The following is a 23,580-nucleotide window of genomic DNA, read 5'->3' on the forward strand; positions in this document are numbered from 1 at the left end:
GGGTTGGGCTGGGCTGAGATGGGAAAGAGCTGCAGTGGCAAGCAGCAACTGTGCCTTAATCTAGGTTTGAATGTTTGAGGACTTGTGAATGTGTGCCCTCGTGTGTCTCCGTGTGTAAATATCTGAATGTGTGTTTGTGTTTTCATGCTAACTTTGGGAGCCCTATTTCCAGTCAGCTTAACTAGGGAAATAAGGGGATCCGCCATGAGCAAAGCGCTCTCTCTCTCTGTCTCTCCCTCTCTCCCTCTCTCTCTCTCTCCCTCTCTCCCTCTCTCCCTCTCTCCCTCTCTCCCTCTCTCCCTCTCTCCCTCTCTCCCTCTCTCCCTCTCTCTCTCTCTCTCTCTCTCTCTCTCTCTCTCTCTCTCTCTCTCTCTCTCTCTCTCTCTCTCTCTCCCTCTCTCTCTCTCTCCCCCTTCATTTCCCCCTCCCCTTTCCTCCTCCTCCTCGTTCTCTTTTTCTTCCCCTTGGACTAGTTTTTCCCCCCTTGGTTCTAAACAGCTTTTTCTGAACTTTAATGCGTTTAATTTGGTCCGCGCTGTGGGGAGCATTTCCTGGGGAGATACATTTAATTTCGGAATTTCTAATCCCCTCCCTCAGAGCCCCAGCCCCAGCTCCCCTTGCTGCGCTCCGGGAGGTGGAGGGAGGGAAGGAAGAGGCGGCGGGGCCACTGGGGGGGGAGGGGCGAGGGTGAGATTCTCTTGCATTATGCAGGGGCTACAGCTGTGGGATCCGGACACTCTCGGCCTCTCGGGACACAACCCTCGACCCTCAGGCCCGTGCGCGGTGATAAGATCCAAGGAAAGAAGGGGAAATCAACACTTCAACTCCCTTTCTAAAGGCATTAAGCTTCCATTTCTCCCTCCATCAAAGTCCCAGCCTGAGGTTCTGAAAGGAGGTACTAGGGGAAAAGCCCTAGTGATGGGTGGAGAGCACTAGAGCTCTCTCCAAAAGAGAACGGAATTCCCTTAGTCTTCTCTGAAGTTCTTCCCCAAGCAACCACTGGGACATGTGCACAAGGACAGGAGAATATACATAGATGTTGATGCTGATATAGATATAGATAGCAAGACGACGGTGCATGTGTATATGCAGCAATAAAACTGGTCTGGAATCAATAGACATGCAAGTCGCACTTAGGGTTCTACCTTTCACATATGTATGTACACACGTACACCTAGACAACCTTTCCGTAGCACCCCTTGTGATACTACCGACATCTTTACAGCTCAATACTAAGCATATGTTCTTGAAGCCCAAATCCAGCAATAAGGTCGTGGACAGGCATGTCTCACAAGCTAAAGGAAACCCCTCGGACTCCAGCCCCTGAGGCCTCCTTGTTCCGGGTGAAGACAGGGTACTGCAGAAGCGGAGGTTGGAGGGGCCCTGGATCGTATCTAACCAAACTGCTGTTCTGAGAGGGAGGGAGAAGTCAGGAGCGCCTAAGGAACGAGGAGAGGCGAAAGAGTCGGAGCCGAGATCCACAAGGAAGATTTATTGGACAGATCAGATGCAGAGAGGCGGCTAATGAAGCAAATCCCGAGATCGGTATCAGAGCAACTCCCCAAAAGTTTATTTTCCTTTAAATTTCCGCAGGGAGGCGGGCGCCTTGTTTGAAGTGTAAATGCCCCTAGGTTGGGGGGGGGGTGGAGGGGCCGCTTTGAAAACACAAGAGAGAAAAGGTTCATTTAGAGGCGGAGGGGAAAAGCAACCAACCCTGACAGGTCGGAGCCCTGGTGGTTTTTGGGGTTGGGTTGTTTTTTCTTTCTTTCTTTCTTTCTTTCTTTCTTTCTTTCTTTCTTTCTTTCTTTCTTTCTTTCTTTCTTTCTTTCTTTCTTTCTTTCTTTCTTTCTTTCTTTCTTTCTTTCTTTCTTTCTTTCTTTCTTTCTTTCTTTCTTTCTTTCTTCCTTCCTTCCTTCCTTTCTTTCTTTTTTGTCTTTCTTTTCTTTCTTCCTTTCTTCTTTCTTTTTTCTTTCGCTCCTTTTTTCTTTCTTCCTTAACTTCTTCCTTCCTTCCTTTTTTCTTTCTTTCCTTCCTTCTTTCTTCTCTCCTTTCTTCCTTTCTTCCCTCCTTCCCCCTCCATTCTTTTCCTTCCTTTCTTTTTCTTTTCACCTCTCCCTCCTTCCTTTTAGCTTTATTTTTTCACCTCATTCATCTTAACTAGAAGAAGAGGGTAAAGAAGAAAAAATAAAAGAGAACAAAAAATAAACTTTTCAAGCAGGCCCTTTACCATAGCAATAGCAAGGAAACCCAAATTTATCCTGGATTCACTTATCTTCAAGTTTTTTCAGTGATTTTGGCTAAGCTGCCTGAGAACTGACCAGAGCCTGTGGGGGAAAGAAACCAACTTTTTAAAGAAAGTTGAAGAAGGTATGCAAAGAAAGTTTACAAAGGACAGCTGAAGAAGGGGAAGGGCTTTGGGGGCAACAAGTATGTCTCTGCCTGCTTGCTTGTCTTTCCCTATTTTCATAAGTTCCTGCCAAACCCAGAGCATGTTTGTTAATGTCTGTAGTTTTCAAACACTAAATGTTGTGTGTGAATAAGTCTTTTTATGTGCAAACACCATCATGAATATACATTCTCATTGTGTGAATATAAACTTACACATGGATATATTTATTTGGCTGCCTGTGAGAATTCCACCCTGAGAAGAGTCCCAAGAACTTCAGTTTCTGGATAAGAATTAAAGAAATGCCAGTGAATTTTAGACTTAAAGTTGGGCCTGCACACCCTGGCATGGATAACCTAACTACTGCCTTTTTACTGTAGGCCAGTAGCTTGATAGCAAAGAAGTCCGGAATGACTGGAAAGGATCCCAAGAAGTGAAGGGATTGTTGCCAGTTTTCTCCTTTCAAGTTAAATAGTCGTTCAAAATCCTACTTCTCTCTAAAACCAACACCAAGGCCAGTTCCCACTTTAGGGTGGGAGGGGCAGAGTGTCTTCTAGTTCCTCTAAACTGTCTTCTTTACTGTTTCCCTTCTCCCCGAAAGCCGGTGCGTGTTCGTGGGGTTGAGGCCAAAGTAAACCCAGGAGCGCCACCTGCAGGTTTTCTGTGGAAGAGACTGACCCTGGACTCTGCCCCTGAAACCTCAGGCCCAAGAAAGCCTTCTTTTCTCTAGGAGTCGGCTGAAGTTGAGTGGGCGTTGATGAGGGTAGACGCTTTCATCCTAGAACTTTCCCAGAGGTTGGAGAGGGCCAACCTAAAGGAATGATTGAAGACCATTCTGTGTGTGGGACCCAGAGAGAGGAAAATACTAGAAGTCTCCTTGGGAAACAAAAAAGCAGGCCTATGACCTGAGTGGGTTCAGACTCCACTCACTCGGATGGGAGTTGTCACCGACCGCAATATCCACTGGAGAGACAGGGTGAGGTCTTCTGGGTGACTGCCCCAGTGCCCAGAACTTTTTCTGTCAGGATGTTCTTGGGCAGACGCGGTGGTGATTACTATCCAACCCTATATCCCCACTCACAGAGGCAGAGGGAGATCCCACAGTGGACCTCTGCAAAATCTGCCCTTTCGGAGATCTAAAGGAATGGGGGAGGGAGGCAGGGAAGGAGAGAGAGTTAAAACATCAGCTGAAGTGCCAAGATGATTTATGAGACGAGGGGAAATATTTCATAAAGATCTCTCAGATATTCTGTACTTAACCAGTTAGGAGACAAAGGGACCTCTGCTGCCTAGCGCGGGTGAAATAGATCCGAGCAAAGGAGGTTGGGGAGAGATTACTCGGAAGCCAAGGATGTGTCGTTTTTCCTCCGGTGTGCTCGGCTTTTGCTGCAGTGGCGGCTCCCGAGCTCCGAAAAAGAGGCAGTACAGAGTTCCCCTTGCCTTGCTTTGCGGCCGGCTCTTCACTCCACCCGGGGAGAGTGTTAGTTATCCCCGGTTTCCTTAGCTGCCAGCTCTGCACAGCCGCCCACGTCCTTCCGAAACCCGCTCCCTTAGAAATAGAAATGCAAACGGAGCTGACAGAAACTCTTAGTGTTTTCTTGCCTTTGATTTGGGTCACATTGAGGCAGTTTACTCCAGGTGGTCAGTCTTGGTCTGAGCTAAGTCTTTGAGCTGCCAGAGATGGGAAGGAGTGATCATGGGGACGGGGGAAAATACCTAGCGTGGGAGCAAGTCTTGCACAGCTGTGACTAGTTGGGTCTAGAACCGTCTGATCGCCACCCTAGGGGTGGCAGCTCAGGGACCGAGAGAACGAGTCTCAGAGAATGGCCGAGGGTTCATCAATTGGGTTTCGAATCCGGAGGTTGTGAAAGCAAGTTGAAGGGGATAGAAGACAAGGCAGAGAAAAACGGAGAGAAAAGGAAAGGAGGAAGGACGAGAGGAAAGTGAGGAAGGGGATGGCGCCGCTATAGCCTAAGGAGAAACGAGCTAGCAGCCGCACTGAGGACACTCACTGCCTGTTGGAGAGGCCGGGACTCGGGACTCGATGAGTTGGGGACGTAGGTCCGGAAGAGCCGAGCGCAGTGCGCTCCACAGCCCCTCCGCTGTTGCCTGAATATTCATTAGCCCAGTCCCTTCTTTATCCTTATCTAACGTTTATCTTATCGGCGAGTTTCGTTTCTCTGCGTAGTTTTAATCCTCGGCTCCCCCAGTTCTCACCACTGCTTCCCCCCCTCTCCGCACCCCTCCCTCCCTCCCTTCTTCCCTCCCTCCTTGCTCCCTCCTTCTCTCTCTACCCTCCCCTCCCCTCCCCTCGCCTCCCCTCACCGCCGCCGCCGCCGCCGGAGTGACAGGCGCGGGGCCCTCCTCGCCCAGGCTCGGGGCTCCGGCGCTGGCGAATCACAGAGTGGTGGAATCTATTGCCTTTGTCTGACAAGTCATCCATCTCCCGGCGTGGGGAGGGGGAGGGAGATCTGGAGGGGGCTTTGCAGCTTTTAGAGAGACACACACCGGGAGCCGAGGCTCCAGACTTGGGCCAAGCCTCTTCGCAGCCGCATCCCACCTGGGGACAGGGCTGCGGACACCGGCTCTGGCTCCAGCTCCAGCTTCGCTCCCAGCCGCTACGAGCGTGCGCCTGCTTTTTTTTTTTTTTTTTTTTTCCTGGGGGCGGGGGCCCAGTTCTCCCTCCAACCCTTCCCTCAGGCTCTCGGACATCCCGGGGATTGCTACTTCTCTGGCAACTTCACCAACTCCCGGGACTTGAAGCGGCCCCATTCCCCGGCCCTCTCACTCGGGCCACCTGGCCTCCCCCACCTTGAGTCCTCTACAACTGCCGTCTCTTTAAATGACTGGGTTTAGGGGGTTCTGAGCACGGCCCCCCCACTGCCTCAGCCGCCGCCGCCGCACTGGCCATGAGATCCCTGTGCCCCCCGGTCGGCGTCATTGCCCCGGGGGCACTCTGCTGAACGGTCAGTCCCCTGCCCCGACATCCCACGCAGTGGCAGAAAGTTGTGGCGAGTGCTGCGGCGGCGGCTGCTGCAGGTCGGGGCAGAGGCGTCCTCTCTGCCCAGTGTAGCAGCCCCCAGTTCTCCTCCCTCTCCCCAGCCCCCGCCCCCGACAGGTTCCCCCCCCCCCCTTTCGCTTGGCTGACCCGCGGCAGATCGGCCCGTTCTCGCCTCTCCACCGTCCCTCCCTTTTTTCCTCAAGTCCTGAAGTTGAGTTTGCGAGGCGACACGGCGGCGGCGGCCGCGCTGCTCCCGCTCCTCTGCCTCCCCATGGATATGCACTGCAAAGCAGACCCCTTCTCCGCGATGCACCGTGAGTACCGGCGCCCAGCTCCTGCTCCCCTTTCCACACTCCCTGCGGCTCGGGATCGCCCCCGCCCCCACTCTCACCCCCCCCACTACCTTCCCTTTACAGACCCCCCCTCCTTTTCCTTCCCTTTTGGAGTCTCTCCGACCGCTGTCCCCTTTTACTTGTCCCTTTGCCGCTTTCTCCCTTAAAAAAAAAAAAAAATCTTCCTTATGCCTTCTCTTTCTGCCCTTCTCTTGTCTTTATCCTCCTTTAACCTCTCCCTACTCTTCATCTTTCCATCCCCTGCGCCTCTCCACAGCTACACCCCATCCCTTCCACCTGCTCCCTTCGAAGGCGGACAGGTCTGCCCCAGCCCTCTCTTCCTTATCTAGCCTGGCTTTCTGCCGCTACCACTCCCTCGGCGACCCCTTTCTGCTCCGGTAGCCGAGGGAGGGGAACTGGGGCAGGGCATCCTTCCGTTTCTTTCTTTCTCTCTGTGGAGTCCGGGACATCAGGGAGACTCAGGAGGGACCCCTGGCGCAGGGAGCAACAGAGAAAGGGCAGAGCCCTAATCCGAGGTGAATCCGCCTGCGGGTGGCCCCTTCCCATCATTGCTCTCACCAGCTCAGGGCTCTCCAACCTTAGACTGAGCTTTTTTTGTTTGTTTGTTTTAAACATTCCCCTTCCCTTCTCTTAATTTTCTTTCCTCTCCTGTTCTTCCCTTTCTCTTCCTTTCCCTTTCTTTTCCTTTCTCTTTCTTTTCTTCCCTTCTCGTTCCTTCCTTTCTCTTTCCTTCCTTCCCTTCCCTTCCCTTCCCTTCTTCCTCCTTTCCCTTCACTGTCTCTTCCCTTCCTTTTTCCTGTCCTGTCCGTTTGGATTTTGGTGGCGGTGATGGTAGGGAGTAAAATGTCTTGTTAATCCCCATGGGATCTGCTTTAAAAACAAAGAGGGTTTCTGAGGAAAATTACGGATCGGCTCTAGGAAGAGTAGAGCCCTCTCAGGGCCGCGGAGCAGAAGGGCCAAAGCCGAAAGCCCAGGTAACTGGGCAGTTCTGACCGAGTCTTCCTGCAGTTTCTGCAGGGGTGAGAGAAGGGAAAAGGGAAAGAAAGGAAAATTATGAAGAAAGAACAAAAGGACAGCAAATGACAAATGAAAGGAAAGATCGAATGCATGTGAGGAAACGAAAATAAAAAATAAAAAAAAGGGGAATGAGAAAAGAAAGACCAGGAAAATAAGATACGATATAATATATGAAAAATAAAGAAATAAGGAGAGTAAAGAGGGAAGAAATTGTTTTAATGAAATCCAAAATCTTATTCGTCTTCAGCTTGGAAAACAATTGAAAGAATTTTGTGAAGGAGTGTTTTAAGAGAAGCAATATTTCAGATAGGAAACTCGTCGCCTCAGGAGCTTAATAATTAAGGATAATTTGCAACTTTTCACAGGGAAACTTTTTTAGACCTGGCTTGGTTCTCTACCAAGGACAATTGAACAGAAGAAATAGCCGATTTCTCTAAATAAACATTTAGAGTTTAACGACAGATTTTTACAAAACCTCCGAAATAAAACATTTTCTTGCCTCCCTCCCAATAATTACCAGTCAAAAGAAGTCGAGAGCTACGAGTCTGGGGACAGCCCCAGTTCTCCCTGAGCCCAGACCGTAAAACTCTACCCCTTTGGGAAGCTCATCGAAGTCTAGCTCCCTAAACGTCTCCGGCTGGCTGCTCGCTCGTCTGCTTTACCGCTCTCCCGGGCGGCTGCGGTTTCTTGCGTCCTCGGCTAGCTCCCGCAGGAACAAGCAGTGACCACTGACGCGGCTTTCAAAACCAGATGAATGGATGCAGAAATTGGGTATCGAGGTGGGCTAGGGGTAGCGAAGGACAGGCGAGAGCGTAGAGCAATGCAGCCCTGGGCTAGCCAGCCGGAGTCGGAGCTGGAACCTGTGCGAGAACGGGAGCGGGCTCGGGCTCGGCTCCGGCGCGGCCCGAGGCCCCGCTCTCCTCCTGCCGGATTCCCCGAGCAAACCGCTAGTCTAGGTCGCAGCTCCGGTCTCCCATTCTCTCCTTTCCCACACCCCATCACCCCTCAGATTGGGCCGGAGGGGCCAGGCCGGGCCCAAAGCCCGGGAAGGCTGAATTATTCATCTCTAATCTGCCCGCAGCTGCCGTCTTTTCAAGTCGGTAACGCGAGTTCTCCCGGGGCCTGAATTATTGATGGTCTAGGTTGGAGTAGGTTTGATGGTAGGGACCGAACCGGAGCTGGGTTCTTGTAGGTGGAGAAGGTTGGAGAGGAGAGAGCCCCACTTCCTCTCCATTACATTCTAGGGAGTTAGGAGAGAGCGGCCTTCTCTCTCCAGGGAGAAGCCCGGGCTCCTGCCCTTCCTTCTTCTTGCTCATCCGGACAGGTGGACGGGGCAGCGCCGGAGTAGTTGTAGGATTGGAGTAGGGGAAAGGTGGAGGAACGGGAAACAGCCTGGGAGGTACAGATATGTCTGCTCCCCCTGAAAAACTTCTCTATTTTAGAGCAGTGAGCTCTTTAAGTTGTCAGCCGCCAGTGCCTAGCTGCCGCTGTAAGAATCCTGAGCCAAGACCTGTCTGGCCACTGCTGGCTTCTTAGCTCTGATTTGTTTATTTCTAGGAGGAGATGCAGGCTAGGAAAAGGGCTTGGAATTGGAGGACTCAGTGCCCCTTCTGGTCGCTACCTTCTCCCCTCCCCCAATCTCTAGTCTGGGTCAGGTACCCCGGCTGCTTTTTAATGTGTATTTCTGTAGGTAACTGGGATTGAAATTCCACCCTTCCTCTCTTTCCATGGAAGGACAGTCCCTTCATATTAATGCCCCCGACACCGATCAGTGGCCTCTCTCCTCTTCTGCTTGAGCCAAATGATTTGTGAGGCAGGCCTCGGCGGGCTGCGCAGGGCGTTTTCTATGATCCTTTGCCCTTTTCCAGACCAGACTGTTATTTCAGCAAGGGCAGCCGAGTTCCTGGGGAGATCGTTTCTTCCTGGGGTGCAAGAGCAAAACTAAGCTACTCTGTGGAGCGGTCCGAACAGAGTTTAACGCCCCTGAGTCCCCACATCTCCTCTTCTTGGTTTTGTTTTGCTTTGATTTTTCCTCCACGGATTTTTTGCACTTTTATCAGCCCCTAAAACAAAGAGGACAAAGAAACACTAAGTGATAAAAAAAAAAAAGAAAGAAAGAAATGAAATGAAATGAAATGAATAGAGAAAAGAAAGGAAAGGGGAAAAAACGGATAGGAAAAAAAATCAGGGAAATGGAAAAAGAAGAAAGGCTGAGAGCTACATAGCCGGGAGAAAGCGTTGGGTTCAGCGAGATACTGCCGCACCACTCACTATTCATTCGTTTTCCTGCCTTATTCCTTATATGAATCTAAGTAGCCTTGGATCACAGAACCCTGTTCCCTAAGGTCTGGGGCTCTGATCTTAGAAAGATTAGCCTTATTCTGCCCTCTGCCTCCACCCCAAAAAAAACTTGTCCTTCTCTTCTTAGCACAGAAGAAATTAGTCCCTTCCTTGTCCCGATTATGATCTTGAATACCTATTTCTCTGCCGCTCCATCCCTCCTTCTTCTTTCTATCTTTTTATGTCTCCCCACTCATTCCATTCCCTTCCTCCTTTTCTCTCCCCATTCCTATTCTCTTCCTTTCTCTCTCGGGCTGCTTCTCTGGTCCTCTTCTTCAATATTCTAGGAACATCATCCTGCTCTGTCCCTTCCCTTCCTTCCTCTCCTTCCTTTTCTTTCCCTCTTCCCTTCTATTTCCTCTTCCCATCCTATGTTCTTTCCCCTTTCCTCCTTTTCCTGTCTTTTCCCTTCTCATCCATTCTCCTCATTTTAATCTTCCAGGTTTTTAATTGTTTCCTTCCTTGCATATTTATTTTATTTCCCCTCTCATTAATTTCCTTCTCTTTTTCTTTCTTTTCATTTTTTCTTTTTTACTTTCTCTCTTTCAAGCCTCTTCTTTTTTCTTATCCTACCTTTTTTGAAACCACATTTCATTCTATACGTTTTTGCTCTATATTTTTCTATCTCCTTCCTTGTTTGCCTTTTGTCCGATTCTTCTTTTCTCTCCTTTCCCTTTTCATTCATTTCCTCTTCTATCTTCTTATGCCTTTTTCAGTTCCTCCCACCCCCTCTTTCCTTTCCTCAGCCTTTTCTCTCAGTCCGGGTTCAGAACCTAGTCCCTTCGGTCTAGCGCTGGCTCCCAGCATCCCTCATCCTCCCGCTCCCACCGTCGGGTCTGGCCTGCCCACTGTCCCTGACTAACGGCCTGTCTCTGCTGTGTGTGGGGCGTTGTGTTTTTTCTTCTCTCTCCCCAGCAGGGCACGGGGGTGTCAACCAGCTCGGGGGGGTGTTTGTGAATGGACGGCCCCTGCCAGATGTGGTGCGGCAGCGCATTGTGGAGCTCGCCCACCAGGGAGTCCGGCCTTGTGACATCTCTCGGCAACTGCGGGTCAGCCACGGCTGTGTCAGCAAGATTCTGGGCAGGTAAGGGATATCCTGAATCCCGACCTGCTCAAAGCGATCTTTTGGAGGTTCCCTTCTTTCCCCTCCTTGCCTTTAGGCCGAGTTTTCTGGAAAGAAAAATTTCCCCAAACGCGGAGAAACAGGGTCTGGGAGTGGGTGACCTCTCATCCTGACCTGGGACAAGTTCCACTCAAAGAGAAAAAGGCATACTTATGAAAGCTGGCCCCGGAATCTCGCCTCTTTCCCTCATTGTCTGGGAAGGGTAAAAAAGTGGAAGAGAAGGGAGGATAGGATGAGTGCAGCCCTTGTTTGCACTTCAGGGACTTTCTCATCAGACGCCAAGCCTCTAAAAAATGGGGGTGCTTATACCGAGTGAATGCCGCCCTTAGCTGAAGGCTAGGAAAAAATGGAGGAAGAGGGCAAAAGCGGACCCCTCGGGGGCAAAAAGCCCCGAAGTCCAGCGAAGGGCTCTGGCTGCAACACTGGATTGCGGGAGATCGGAGAGGGTATAGGGAAAGAGATTGAAGGGTGGCGCCTTCCGGCTCAGCGCTCTTAAATCAGAGTAATCGATGGGCATTTCCCCCCTTGGCGGAGCGCAGATACTCTGGCCTCTTCCCGTATCTCTGGCTCCAGCCGTTGTCCCCCGAGAAAGGACGGGAAGGTCAGCTTCTCTTATCCTCTGGTCCGGCGTTTGTCTACCCTCTTCCCAAAGAAACAGGACCTTCGCGGGAGCTCTCCTCAATTCTCCTTCCCTTCCCTCTTTAGAGATTCATACTATTCCGCAGAATCAAAATGCTTTTTGACTTGACTCCTCTGATAGGACACTGAGGCTTCAGTGCACTGGGGTGGCTCCGGGGATTTGAGGTTGGGGAGCCGCGGTAGGGACAGGTCGAGAAGCTTGGAGCTTTGGTCTGTGTTCCCTTGGGGGAAACCACCCACCGCCTCCTGAGTCTGCTGGACTTCTCGATCACAGGTACTACGAAACGGGCAGCATCAAACCTGGGGTGATCGGCGGCTCCAAGCCCAAGGTGGCTACACCCAAAGTAGTGGACAAGATCGCTGAATACAAGCGGCAGAATCCGACCATGTTCGCCTGGGAGATACGCGACCGACTGTTGGCGGAAGGAATCTGCGACAACGACACAGTGCCCAGCGTCTCTTCCATCAACAGGTGAGAGAGCGCCCCCGATCGGCGGACCGGGGTCCCAGGTTACTAAGGTGCTTTCTTAGGGGCCGGGGTCGGATCCAGGTGACTGAGGCATCTCCTAAGCCTTCCATTCCTTTCTGGGCCAGATCAATCTGCTCTGCCCTATTCTCCCATCACGTCTAAGTTGAGACCCCTTCAGCCAGGTGGGACTCTGGCCAGGTGATATCAAGGGTATGGAAGAGGCCATTGCGGTGGAGGCCCTTTAGAAGAAGCACGAGGCTTCTCTCCGGCTTCCTGGCCTCAGCGTCCCTGCCCGGCCTCTCTCACTGTCCTGGAAATGAATCCAAGTGTTTGTGGTAATTAAGACTCCAAGATTACGCGCCTCACTATCTAGAGACAATCACAACCCGTAGCCCGAGCCGTTAAAATGACCAGTGTCTATTCATCGCCTCCAAACAGACTTCCCTTTCTAAAGGAGAGTTCACTTTCCCCAGGGGCATCGGCCCCCCTGCTCTGCCCAGGCCCTAGCTCTGGCTCCCTCCTCCCTTCTCCCTCATCCCAGCCCCATCGGAGCTGCTTCCAAAAGCTTTTTAGCTTTGCTAGCTAGGTCGAGAAAAGTCTTCCTCTCCAGTGATTGGCAGAGAGAAACCAGCAACCCATCATAGGAAGTCTACTTCCCCCATAAGCCAGGACAAACTCAGCCTTCAAGGGGAGGGAGAAAGACAGGCTTCTCTTGTGATTCTCTGGAATATCTTCTACTTTAATATTCCTAATATGATTTTAAAAAGCTAACAACAAATAAACACCTACAGTCCATCACAGTCATAAACTTTCACCAACAGGTTGCATTTGGGTATTGCCATGACCCTTACTTTAGGCATTGAAGGTCCATACCCTGCTTTACCTACATTTATAACTACCCTATCATTCCCACGGGCCCTAAGGAGAGGCACTCACCAACACACACCTGTGATTGCAACCCTTCATTGAGAACTCATATTTGAACACTCATGCAGATACACTTTTAGGTTCTCTCCTCTAAACCACCCTGTCCCTCCCCAATCCCACAGGGATCCCACTGGGAAAACACATGTACATTGGATTTATGTGCATCTGCTAGGGAATGGCTTACTTTATCTGGTGATGGACCCGGTGTGGACCACAAGTATAATCTGAAACCAGACCTGGCTGGGCCAGAGGCAATCACAAATCAGATATACAAATATACACACATGCAGCTAGAGAGAAGCTCACAGTAGGATCAGCCAACATTTTTTAAAGCCAAACAAACAAAAATTAAAAACTCAAAATCTGTCATTGAAAGACGCAGAGGAGCAAAGAAGTGTGTGTGTGTGTGTGTGTGTGTGTGTGTGTGTGTGTGTGTGTGTATGTATGTGTAGTGAGAGAAAGAGAGAGAGAGAGAGAGAGAGAGAGAGAGAGAGAGAGAGAGAGAGAGAGAGAGAGAGAGAGAGAGAGAGAGAGAGAGGTCTTGTTTTCCTGTGCATTCTTCATCAGGCTATTATCAGAATAATGCTAATAATTCAGATGGTGTTGATTTCTGAATCTGGCACCACATATCAAGGGTTTTCAATATTTTGCAAATGATATGGAATTATCCCAAATCATCTTGAAAACAGCAGGTAGAATTAGCTGGTAGAATGTACCTTGGCTAAGGAAGATTCCCTCTGCCACTCTCGGGCTGTAACGTACTGCAAGGCGACCCCGGAAATTATCCCAGCGTGTGCCATCTGTATTAAAATGGTTATTCAGTTATGAACAGGGTAACATAATACTGATCAGCTAATTATACACCCTCCTAAACCCCTCCAGCTCCCTGGGTCTAGCTCAGCCAGGTATTGAAAGCATAGCTGTTTGACATTCAGACACCCTGGAAGGAGCTAAAGAAGGCACAGGGGTGTTCCTGAAAGGGATAAGACTGTCATATCTCACAGTCCGGGAGAAGGATGGCTTAGGCCCTGGGGAAAGAGGCCTTGCTTTCAAAGCCAAGCTGAATTGTAACCTCCCTTTGCTGGCTGTTCCTCCTGAATGTGGGTCTGGGCTGTAGGCTTTTTAAGGGAGGGAGGGACTGGGCATTGGGAAAGAGCAGCTGGGGACAAGCCCTACTGTGGAGACAGACTGACAGGACCGGACAGTAGTGTCTGTGGGGACATTAAAGGGGCTTTCAATGGCACGAGGTTCAAGTCTTTGACTGGGACCTAGGAGTAAAGTAACCGGTCTTGTTCATTGCTGGTCTAAGCTGTTTAAAAAACAAAACAAAACAAAACAAAACAAACAAACAAACAACAAAAAAAAAACAGCTTAGTGTTCTGGACAACTCTGTCATGAGAAAGCACAGATAAAGGTGTTGGGCCCTCGGAATATACCTATTACCTGCTATAAATGAGCAAATGGAGCGGGGAAGCACCCAGGCAGGTGAAATGGGAAAGGGGTGAGTGGGAGAAAGGATTACCCAGGGATTGCAGTGGTGGGAACAGTTCAAGATGAGGCTCTGTGCCCAATGTGTAGGTGTGGAACCTTCCTTTGGGGTGTGGCAGGGTTCACAGCAGGGAATTTTGTTGTTCGAGATAGAAAGCCAGTGGGAGGGAAAGAATGGGGATGCCACTGGCAGCACAGATGAAAAGATCCACTGAGTCCAACAGTCAGGTGGGAACAAGTTGGCACTGTTTCTTTTTAACTGAGGAGAGGCCAGAATGTTCCTATTTCTCACAATGGGACGGACACTGCTTTCTGTTTCATATTTCAGAAAGAGCTCCGCTGGTGGCCCGGAGATGATTGGCTGCTGGGTAGCTCCTGGCCCTAGCACTGCAGGCCCTATTCCTTTTGGTCAAGCAGCCTTTAGTCGCTTTGCTTCAATAAGGAAACTTCCCCCCCTTTTTTTTTCCTGAGATGAATCTATTCTCTTTAAAGCCCCATGAAAACAAGAAACTTCCTGTGTATTGGTCAAACATGGGATGAGAGCTCAATTGCAGAGACAGTATGGTATAATGAAAAGAGCAAATGGATTTGGAGTCAGCTGATTTGTATTGGACAAATGGTTCTGATCTTTTCTACCTGTATGACTTAAAATAAGTCATTTAACTTCTCCTGGCCTTAGTTTCCACTTCTGGAAAATGAGAAGATTGGCTTAGATTATCTCTAAGATTCTAAATCCTAAACTCTAAATCCTAAAATCTTATGGGTTGTGCTGGAGCCATTGCCCTTCCTTCTGCCCTCAGTTGTAATCACTTCCTCAGTGCAAAAGAAAATTGGAGGCTTTCTTTTGCTGGGGAAAAAGGGGAGAACTTAAACAAGAAGCAGCAGTAGAGTTCAGTGGTTATTGCTTGTGTGAGTTTGTGCTGGTGTTTTTGAGTGCATGTGAGGGAGGGTGGGGGATGTGTCTAGATCTGGAAAGGAGAGAGGCAACACAATTGCTCACCCACCTGATCCACACTGCACGGTTTTTATCTTTCCCTCCCCAAAACAGATGCTGTCGCTGCACTTGAAATATGCTGTTGCGCTTATAAACCAAATTGCTTTTCATGCTTTAAAAATTGGCTCTTCAGTCTCGGCAATCTCTGCTCCTGTTGCCATGAAGACTTGTACCACCCAACCTACAGCTTCCTTGTAGCACATCCTTTTGTAAATGTCTAAGGAAGTCCTTTGAGAGCATGGCTGATTCCTAGAGGGTTTATCTATTCCTAGATGGTCATTGCCAGGACTGAGAAGTCAGAGGAATTTCATCATTTACATGGAATTTATCTGAATCATTTAAAATGCTGGGGCACTTACCCATTTGTGGAGTGTGAGTTTGCAAGCTCACCAAGCTTTAGAAGAGGAGTTGGTATTGGAAATGGTGTAGAATTGAAAACAAGAAGATTAGATCTTTGCTACAGAAAGGGGACAAGATCCTGAACTACTTTACTGGACAGTTGATTGGGAAGGGAAAGATTTTCCAGATAAAATGATAATGTTCCAAAGTTTAGCTATTACTTTAGGTTGGGAATATTTCTTCTTCAGAAAAGGGACAAACCAGAGGCAGAATCCTCTTTGCAAGGAGGAAGGGGGTACAAATCCCTTGGAATTTTCATTTCTGATTGAGCTGGTACTGGTTGAGATCATTCTTCTCTATCCCTAGCTCTATTCACACTTTCTAGGACTTTCAGGTCCTAGAACCCAGTTTTCTTGACCTATCTGAGTGAATCTTTCTTTGTTGCCCATTCTAAGATGAATCCAATATCCTTCTTCTGCACCAGTTGTAAATGTACCGAGTTAGGGCTCTGAGTGATGGCTGTTCCCCAGGCTGCCACGAAGACTATTATAGTTAGGGAAATTCATCTTACCGCATTGATGATCCCTTAATAGGCAGATTTCTTGACTTATTTTTTAAGAGATTCTGGCATTACAGAGATATGTCAGTCCACAAATGACTAAGTCAAAGATCTTCCCAATCCAAATGATTGCCACTAGGCAACTAGAGGCATAGACTTTCTAGCTGATTAGATATCCTCAGACGGGCCACTAAGGTTGGTATCTGTAGTTTTTCTTCTGATATTCAATGCTCAGAAATTAGTCATGGGAAAAAACAAAGCAAAACAAAACAAAGCAAAGCAAAAAATAACTTGACTTTCCTTGGGTCCTATGCGCCACTAAGTGACAGTGGAATGGCCAGAACTCACTAGGTTCTTGTAACTATTTGGTGGAAGGGTTCCTGGCTTCATAGGACACTCCAAAACTGGTTGCTTAGCCTGCTGGCTAAGGGCCCAGGAGTGACCTTCTAGAGGTGCAGGAATGAGTACGTGTATAGGGAAATTTTGAGATTAACAGTTGGGAAAAGAGAGAGAGAGAGAGAGAGAGAGAGAGAGAGAGAGAGAGAGAGAGAGAGAGAGAGAGAGAGAGAGAGAGATTAACAGTTGGCCTTCTCTGACCTTGAGATAGACATGGCTATATCTAGTAGGAAAATGTGTTGTTCCAATGAACTACAAACTAGCATGAGATGTCCCACAGATCTTGGATTTTAGTGGGAAAGTCTCTTATTACAGAGACTTTGACTCTCAACCCTACTGAGAAGTGGGCAGGGCAGCTGGCTTTCTTATTATTTGGAAGAGACCAGGTCTTCCTTTCCTTAGTCCCTTTTTCAATTTTCTCACTGGTTTTGGGAACTGTTTACTATATTAGCTTCCTGCTCATTGGATAGGTTCTTCCATTCATCTCTGTCTCCTGTCCTAGTGCAGAATCCCATGTTAGTGCATGTAGCCCCTGAGTAAGGAGAAAATGTCTACATTGTGAAGCTTAGTGTTCCCCAACTGGGGAGGGGGAATATGGTAACTGGCTGGCAGGATATAGCCATCTGACTTCAGAGAAGGGGAAAGTGGGAGGGGTTGTCCCCAGTGAAAGCACCAGGTGGGCTCCCAAGAGAACTACAAAGAAAAAGAGAGGAAAAACCCCTAAATAAATAAATAAATTGTGTCCTAACTGCTCAGAGAACTCAATAAAACAATCACATCAAATATGAGGAGGTATAAATCTCACGTCTGCACAGGTAACCCACTCAATTGCTTTTATTATCGCTCAGGCTGGCTCCATTTATTACCGTCCGCAGCCTGGGTGAAGGAGACTGCGTGGAGGGTGGTCTCTGGTGCAATCCTACACCAGGAGTGGCAACAATCAGCCCATACAGCCGGGGATTTCGATGGGAGACTGGGACGGGCCCATCTGTCTGCATGAAAACCAATCAATAACTCTGTAACCAGAGCCCTTGTCACTGGGAAATGGACAACACAACAGTTCAATACAGGGGCCACAGGGGGAATTAGCCAAGTGGAGACAGGGCCAGGCAGGGGATGGCCCCTGGAGGGAGGAAGGGAGATATGGGGACTAGGGGATTTGTGTTTATGTTTTATGTGCAGGGGAAAAAAGAATATTTACATCTGTGTATATGTGTGTGTTTGCACATGCACACACATACACACAAGAGCAGAAAGCACTGTTCTTAAATATAAACATGAAGAGGAAAAGAAATAGAAATGGGAATTTGGGGATGAAGGTTAAAGAACGTGTGTGTGTGTGTGTGTGTGTGTGTGTGTGTGTGTGTGAGCAGATGGGAGCATTCCTGCTATTATAGGTAGCATGTGTCTGTGTGTGTGATTGAACTAGAACCATGGTATTCAGAACTGGAAAGGATTTTCAAGATTACCTAGCCCAACTTTTTCATTTTACAGATAAGGGAACTAACTAAGACCCTGAAAAAGTTAAATGACTTGCCCATTGTTGCAAACATGGTAAGTGACAGAGTCAGGATTTAAATCTAGGTTTTCTTATTTCAAAGGCACTGGGCTTTCTGCTATGCTACAGTGACTAGGGGCGGCAGGCTATCCAGGGAAATGGACCTTGACCTTGGTGTCCCTTGGTCAGCTCCCCAAGATGCAATCTTCCAAGTCTGTGCTCAGAAAAGAAGGCTCTAGTTCAATGCCCAGGAGTTAATGCTCCCTAGGTTTCTCAATGGGTCTTTTTTTTTTTTTTTTTTAATCTAAAGTATAGCTCTCCCTTCCTCCAAGAGAAAGAGCCTCACCCTCCACCCTCATGTTTCCTGATCCCAATACCCACTAAATATTTTCCTTGTATTTCTGACCCTGTTCATAGCTCTTTCCTTTCTTTGTTTCCTGATTTACCAGCTCCTGCATTAAGATACAAACATATATAAATGCCTGGATATTCACTTTAATTCATCTGGACAAGCATTTTTTAAGTATCTCTAGGGACACACACACACACACACACACACACACACACACACACACACACAATGAGAAGCCCCTTAAGGAGTTTATATTCTCCTGAGAGACATGAGAAGTACCCAGATAAATAAAAACAGGATAATTTAAGGAGCCTGAGAGCAATGACGGGGATCACAGAAGCTTTCCCAATGGAGGTGCCATCTTATCAGAGCCTTAAAAGAAGCTAAGCAGTCCAAGAGGCCTGGTTTCATTCTAGGGATGAGGGACAACCTGAAGAAATAACTTCAAGTTCAGGGAATAGAGGGGAAAATTCCTGTTCTTAAAAAGACAGCATTGTATAGGGGAAGAAATATTAGAATTAGGATCAGGGAACTGGGATTTGAATTGTGACTTTAGTAATGCTCAAGTAGTCTTGGAAAAGTCACTTTCCTTCTCAAGCCACAGTTTTGTCACTTATAAGATAAAGGGTTGAATTGGAATGTCCTGTAAGACCCCTTTTAGTTTTAAATCGTGATTATGACCTAAGCACTCAGGGGAAAATGGGATGAAAGTCAAAAGGCAAAATATTTCTCTGACAGATCCTACCCCAAACCCCAGCAGTTCCAAGTACTCCAAGGTGGGATGCAGGGCCCCTTTAGGACATTGGTCCTAAATGGAAGGATCTAGAGAGGCTAAATATGTCCAACTTATCTTGTAGGCAATGGAGGCCATATCTATCCACCAGGTGCCAAAACAAATTGGTGAAAAGTAAAATGAATAAATAAGTAAAATTGACTTGCATTCTGCTAAACAAATAACTAGATTGACAAATTTAACAACAATAATTTTTTTTACTGACCTAACTGGTGGTTTTGATGTAGTGAATACTTCTTAATAGTGCTCTGGCCTTCATGTCAGCTCCAGCTGTGCTTGTATGCACATGTGTATGTGAATAGAGCTTTGTGTTTACTGTGTAATAGATCTGCCCAAGGCCATAGGCCTTAATGACCTTGGAAACATCGAGGGGCAAGAGTTTCCTCTTGGAAAGAGTCCAGGAGACCCTTACTCTTGGCTCAAGGCTTTCTTATTTATTATATTTTCAACCTTGCTTTTCTCTAATCCCCTGGGTTGAGATATAGAGTCCCTGACCTTCTTGATCTCTGATTGCTTGGTCCTTTGGGCTTAGAAATCAGCTTCATCCAATACTTAATTAACTCTCCCTTCTTCAGCCTTTGCTACCATCCATGAATTCTTGATTCTAGCAACTATAACTACTCTCACATCATTCCTCTGCTTACTCAGGCTCTAGATCATGTCTTCATTTTCTAGGATTTTTTTAAATACAAGAACATATCAAGAATTAGGTTTGCATGTGGGGTAGAATGAAGTCTAATTTTAGTACGAAGGACCCCAGGCCCATTCTTAGGGCAGAAGACTTTGATCTGGAATTTTTAAATAGTTTAAGAGAGTTTTAGTAAACTTGAATACCATCTAGTCGAGGATGAATCATTTGCTTTTGAAATTATAGTGATTATCTGTAATGGGAATTTCTTGTTTTTATAATTTCTATTATTACTCCATTACATGACTCAAGATGGTTTGGATATGATAAGATGAAAAAGTAGGGATACATGAAGACATGAGCATCTCTGAAGGACTGCATTAGACAGAGTTTTCAACCTTGGGAGAGTAGAATTCAGAGCCTCAGAAATGAAATATTTTCCTCAGTCAGAGTAAAAGTCTGGAAATTTAATGAATACTATGGCTGCCTTATTTCAGATACGAGGCAATTTCCTTCACGTAGCGTGTTCATATGAGTGTGCCTATGAGTTTGTAGATATGCCTGAGAGGTATGTTTTTGAGTGCATGCATAGCTCTGTGTGAGAGTGTGCCTTTTTGGTCTCCAACTGGGGGAGAAGGAGAGGGCCAAAAGCAAGAAATAAAAGGGGAGGAGGGACTGCAAAACAGACCATGGTAGATAAGGGGATGTATATATGACATAGAATCATCTTGTGCTTCCATAATACAACAGGGATGGTGCTGGGTTAGGACTTTCCAGTTCATGAGAATACAAAAAGAAACATATTTTATGTAAATAGGCTAATGTCATATCACCATTTTACTGGGTATAATTCCAAGAGTCAAGCTATCTTCAGATCATAAGGGTATTCTTTTTAGTCATGACAGCAAAGTCAAACATTTTTGTAAAGAAGGACATGAGAACATTAAGCTAATTCACAGTGTTGGTCAGTAACTGGCTTTACAGATTCAGAGGAGGGGCTCTGTGGGAGCACTCTCTCTCCTCCCACAGCCACAGCCACAGCCACAGCCAGAGCTAGCCAGCCACAGCCAGAGTACCTCAGTGTGGCAGCCTGCCCAGACGCAGGGTGGGGGTGATGGAGCCATCACCTCACCACCAACTGGAGCGCATTCATTGGCAGAATCCTCCCAAGAGACAGGCCCTACAGCCTGCAGCAGAATCTTCCCCTAGGAAGCAAGATGCAGGGAAACCAGGAAGGCTTGGAAGAAAATGTTAGATTGGAAATTGGACGGGATCTAGAGGTCAGATAGGGCATGATGTGGACTGGGGAGCAGCAGAACCACAAAAGCCCTGTGGGAGAGGAGGAGGTTATAACAACAGCTAGAAAACACTTCACAGAATTTTACATTTTACAAATATTTTCTCATTTTACCAACACAATAACCCCAGGAGGTTGGGTCTATCAATACCCTAATTATCTCCACATTACAGGTAAGGAAACTGAGATATATAAAGGTTTAGTAATTTGACCAGATCCACATCTGACTGCTGGTCAGGTACCACCTAAGTGCCTATAGTTATAAGGGAAATAAGAGGATGGCTGGGAGAGAAAACAGACCAGGAGGACCAAAGGGAATACTCATCTTAGATCTCTTAAGACCAGACAATACAAGGTTGGGGAGGATTAGGAAGTGGACCAGCTGTACAAGAACTATAAATCTCTCCCTGACAATCCCAAATAGCCATTTGCATGGCTTTTTGGTTGTCATTTGATATAACCACCATATCTTTGTTAGGAAGCAAAGCATTTTATGTTTCCCCCATCATTTGACTGGACATACATTTGAAGAAATAGCAGAGTGGGAAGGTTTGCTTTAGGTACAGAAGACTAGGGAAGACAATGAGTTTAGAATAATAGGATTCAAATACTCTAACACTTATAATCTGTGTGACCTTAGGTCTGTCACTTTATCTTTACAGGCCTCAATTTCCTCATCTGTAAAATGAGAATTAGACCAGTTAGCCTCTAAGGTCTCTTCCAGCTATAAATCTGTCATTCCATAAGAGTAGTCATAAATGGGAAGTTGAAGAAATTCCCCCTGGAAAGAACAAAATATGGGAATATATTGGGGTCTCTTAGGATTAAAAAAAGATTCCTTTTGACTGTGAAAACCTAGCAGAAGACATCGGGTAATTTTTGTCTTATTTTGTTTTTAAAAGGTGGGGGTAAATGTGAAAGCTGAGAAAGAAATAGAGAAGCTAGGTAAAAAGGGCCAGATATAGTGCCTTCTGTGTGTTTAAAGCAGCTCTTAGAAGGTTTATATGCAAATTCAGTAGGTGATGCAGAGACAGGTTGAGGATTGTGAAAGCTAAGAAAAGGGGCAGAGAAGTGTGCTCATTTGAGCTAAAGGTTTCTTGGATCATCTGTTTGCAAAGGACAAACCCTGTTTGGGGATCAGGTCCCTTTTGGAGGCAACCAGAACACTGCGGGATTATTAAACATCTTGGGGTGGGGGGGAACTGCCTGCTTGAGATTGTTTAGAGGCTTAAAAGATCCTGAGGGGAGAAAGGTGAAAGAGAAAGACACTCATCTCTCTAAGAGGAAAGAGGTGAAGAAGTTTCCAAGAAATGACCTGAGAGCAGGAGGTGGAAGAGCTCCAAGGAAACTGTGAGGTTCTGGGAGTAGATCCAGGAGAGCATGTGGGGCCAGGCACGGTGACCATACGACGGACATTGATGGTCCAACAGACAGGCAGTCAGGCAGCGTACCTATAGTGGGAGGAGGTGGGTACCAGTGGCAGAACAGACTGTTTTCTCGATGACCTGCAGTCTGGTTGCCTGCAATGCAGTTACCCCCACCCTATCCTAGACATGGAGGGAGGAAAGGAGAGTGGACGACCTCTATTTCTTCAGAAGGTCCTAGAAACCTATGGCAACCCTGCAGAGGACTCCCCTTTCCCCTCAAACTGCACTCAACCTGGCCTGAACCTCACTAAAGTGTGCTCCCTACAATGATGTAAGGATAAGAAAAGAGCAGGGGGTTCTTGAGATGAAGGAAAGGTTGTGCAAGAGAAATAGAACATAGAAGAGAAAGGCAATGATGTGGGGATGGAGAATGGAGACCATTGGTTCAGAGGAGGAAGTGAAGAGTGAGAGCAAAGTAGAGGACTTTGGGAGGAGAGAGGGAATGCAGTTAGTGACAAGATTTTCTGTCTTGTTTATAGAAGTCATCTCTTTGCTGTGATTTGGTTTTGCTCTGATCAGATAGAGTAGAATGGACTTAGGGTAGAGATAGAATATGTGTTTACAGGACTAAGGAGAGACCTTTTATGGAAAAAAGGTAGGCAGAGAAAACAGAGGGTCTTGGCACACTTGCCCGACTTTTTTAGAGGAAACCAGAGGAATCATGGGGGAAGCCTCAGAGCCCCAGAGACAGCAGACAGACTCAAGTGTGGAAAGGAGAGAATCCCGGCATTCTGATGACATCCAAAGATCCCTTTCCTCACTTTTGCATTGCTCCTCCTGGGCTGCCATGCCTGAGTGTGTGTTGACTCCGTAGGAGCCAGGGAAAGGGTAACATCCTCTTGGTTCTGTATGGAGGATGAGTCCCTCAAACTTTTGGATTTTGATATTTGTCTATTAGGAAACAGAGACTTGGGGGCCAACCTAGTAGCCCTGTTGTTATATGGAGATATCAAGAAGGTTCCTATTGAAATGTCAGCTCAGAGCTTAAAACATACATTATTACTACCATCAGGTATACTTGATGACCAAGATGCAGGAGTTTTCATAAATCCTCTCTATACATGCCTCTTGTCACATAAGTAAAGCATCATGACATGTCTGGGAAGCACATACACATGTATGTCTATATCCTAACTTTAATGTTAAGTTTTATGTCTTGGTGTGTACATGTTAAACAAAGATTAATTTTTCATGGTTGTGCGGGCATAAGTTTATTTAATATGAGTATAATATGTTCTAGCATGTTTTAGAAAGAATCATTTAGTTCATGCTTGCCGAAGTGCTTAAAAGCATTTCTGAGATTCAAAATATTTATCTTCTTTTATCATCTGCAGAATTACATGTCTCGGATCCTCTCCCCATTCATCTCTCTGCACCCTTCTCCTCCTTTACCTTCTCCTCCTCCTTAACCAAGTTAGCTTGTTTGGGTTAAGAGGCCAATCTCAATAGACTATAATTGAAGAGCGAAGAGAATTTGATAAGATAAGGAAGGGCTATCCTTCCTCTAGGGACCAATAGAGGTTTCATGTTCCCCCACTCCCCTGCTGTTTCCCT

General features: G+C 47.1%; 1 protein-coding gene across 4 annotated transcripts in view; it reads left to right on the forward strand.

Moving 5' to 3' along the window:
• The first annotated feature begins 5,356 nt into the window (after positions 1-5,356).
• The window catches only part of PAX2 (paired box 2), a 97,851-nt gene continuing 79,627 nt past the window's right edge, over positions 5,357-23,580 (forward strand). The window contains exons 1-3 of one of the 4 annotated variants that reach the window (XM_074295333.1): positions 5,357-5,701; positions 10,013-10,181; positions 11,134-11,331. In XM_074295333.1, coding sequence (XP_074151434.1) covers positions 5,659-5,701; positions 10,013-10,181; positions 11,134-11,331 — 410 coding nt within the window. In that variant the 5' untranslated portion in view covers positions 5,357-5,658. The remainder of the gene's footprint in view (positions 5,702-10,012; positions 10,182-11,133; positions 11,332-23,580) is intronic. The other 3 variants (XM_074295334.1, XM_074295331.1, XM_074295332.1) reach the window with 3 other exon arrangements.

This window comes from Sminthopsis crassicaudata, chromosome 2 (assembly GCF_048593235.1).
Source record: "Sminthopsis crassicaudata isolate SCR6 chromosome 2, ASM4859323v1, whole genome shotgun sequence".
Taxonomy (NCBI): domain Eukaryota; kingdom Metazoa; phylum Chordata; class Mammalia; order Dasyuromorphia; family Dasyuridae; genus Sminthopsis; species Sminthopsis crassicaudata.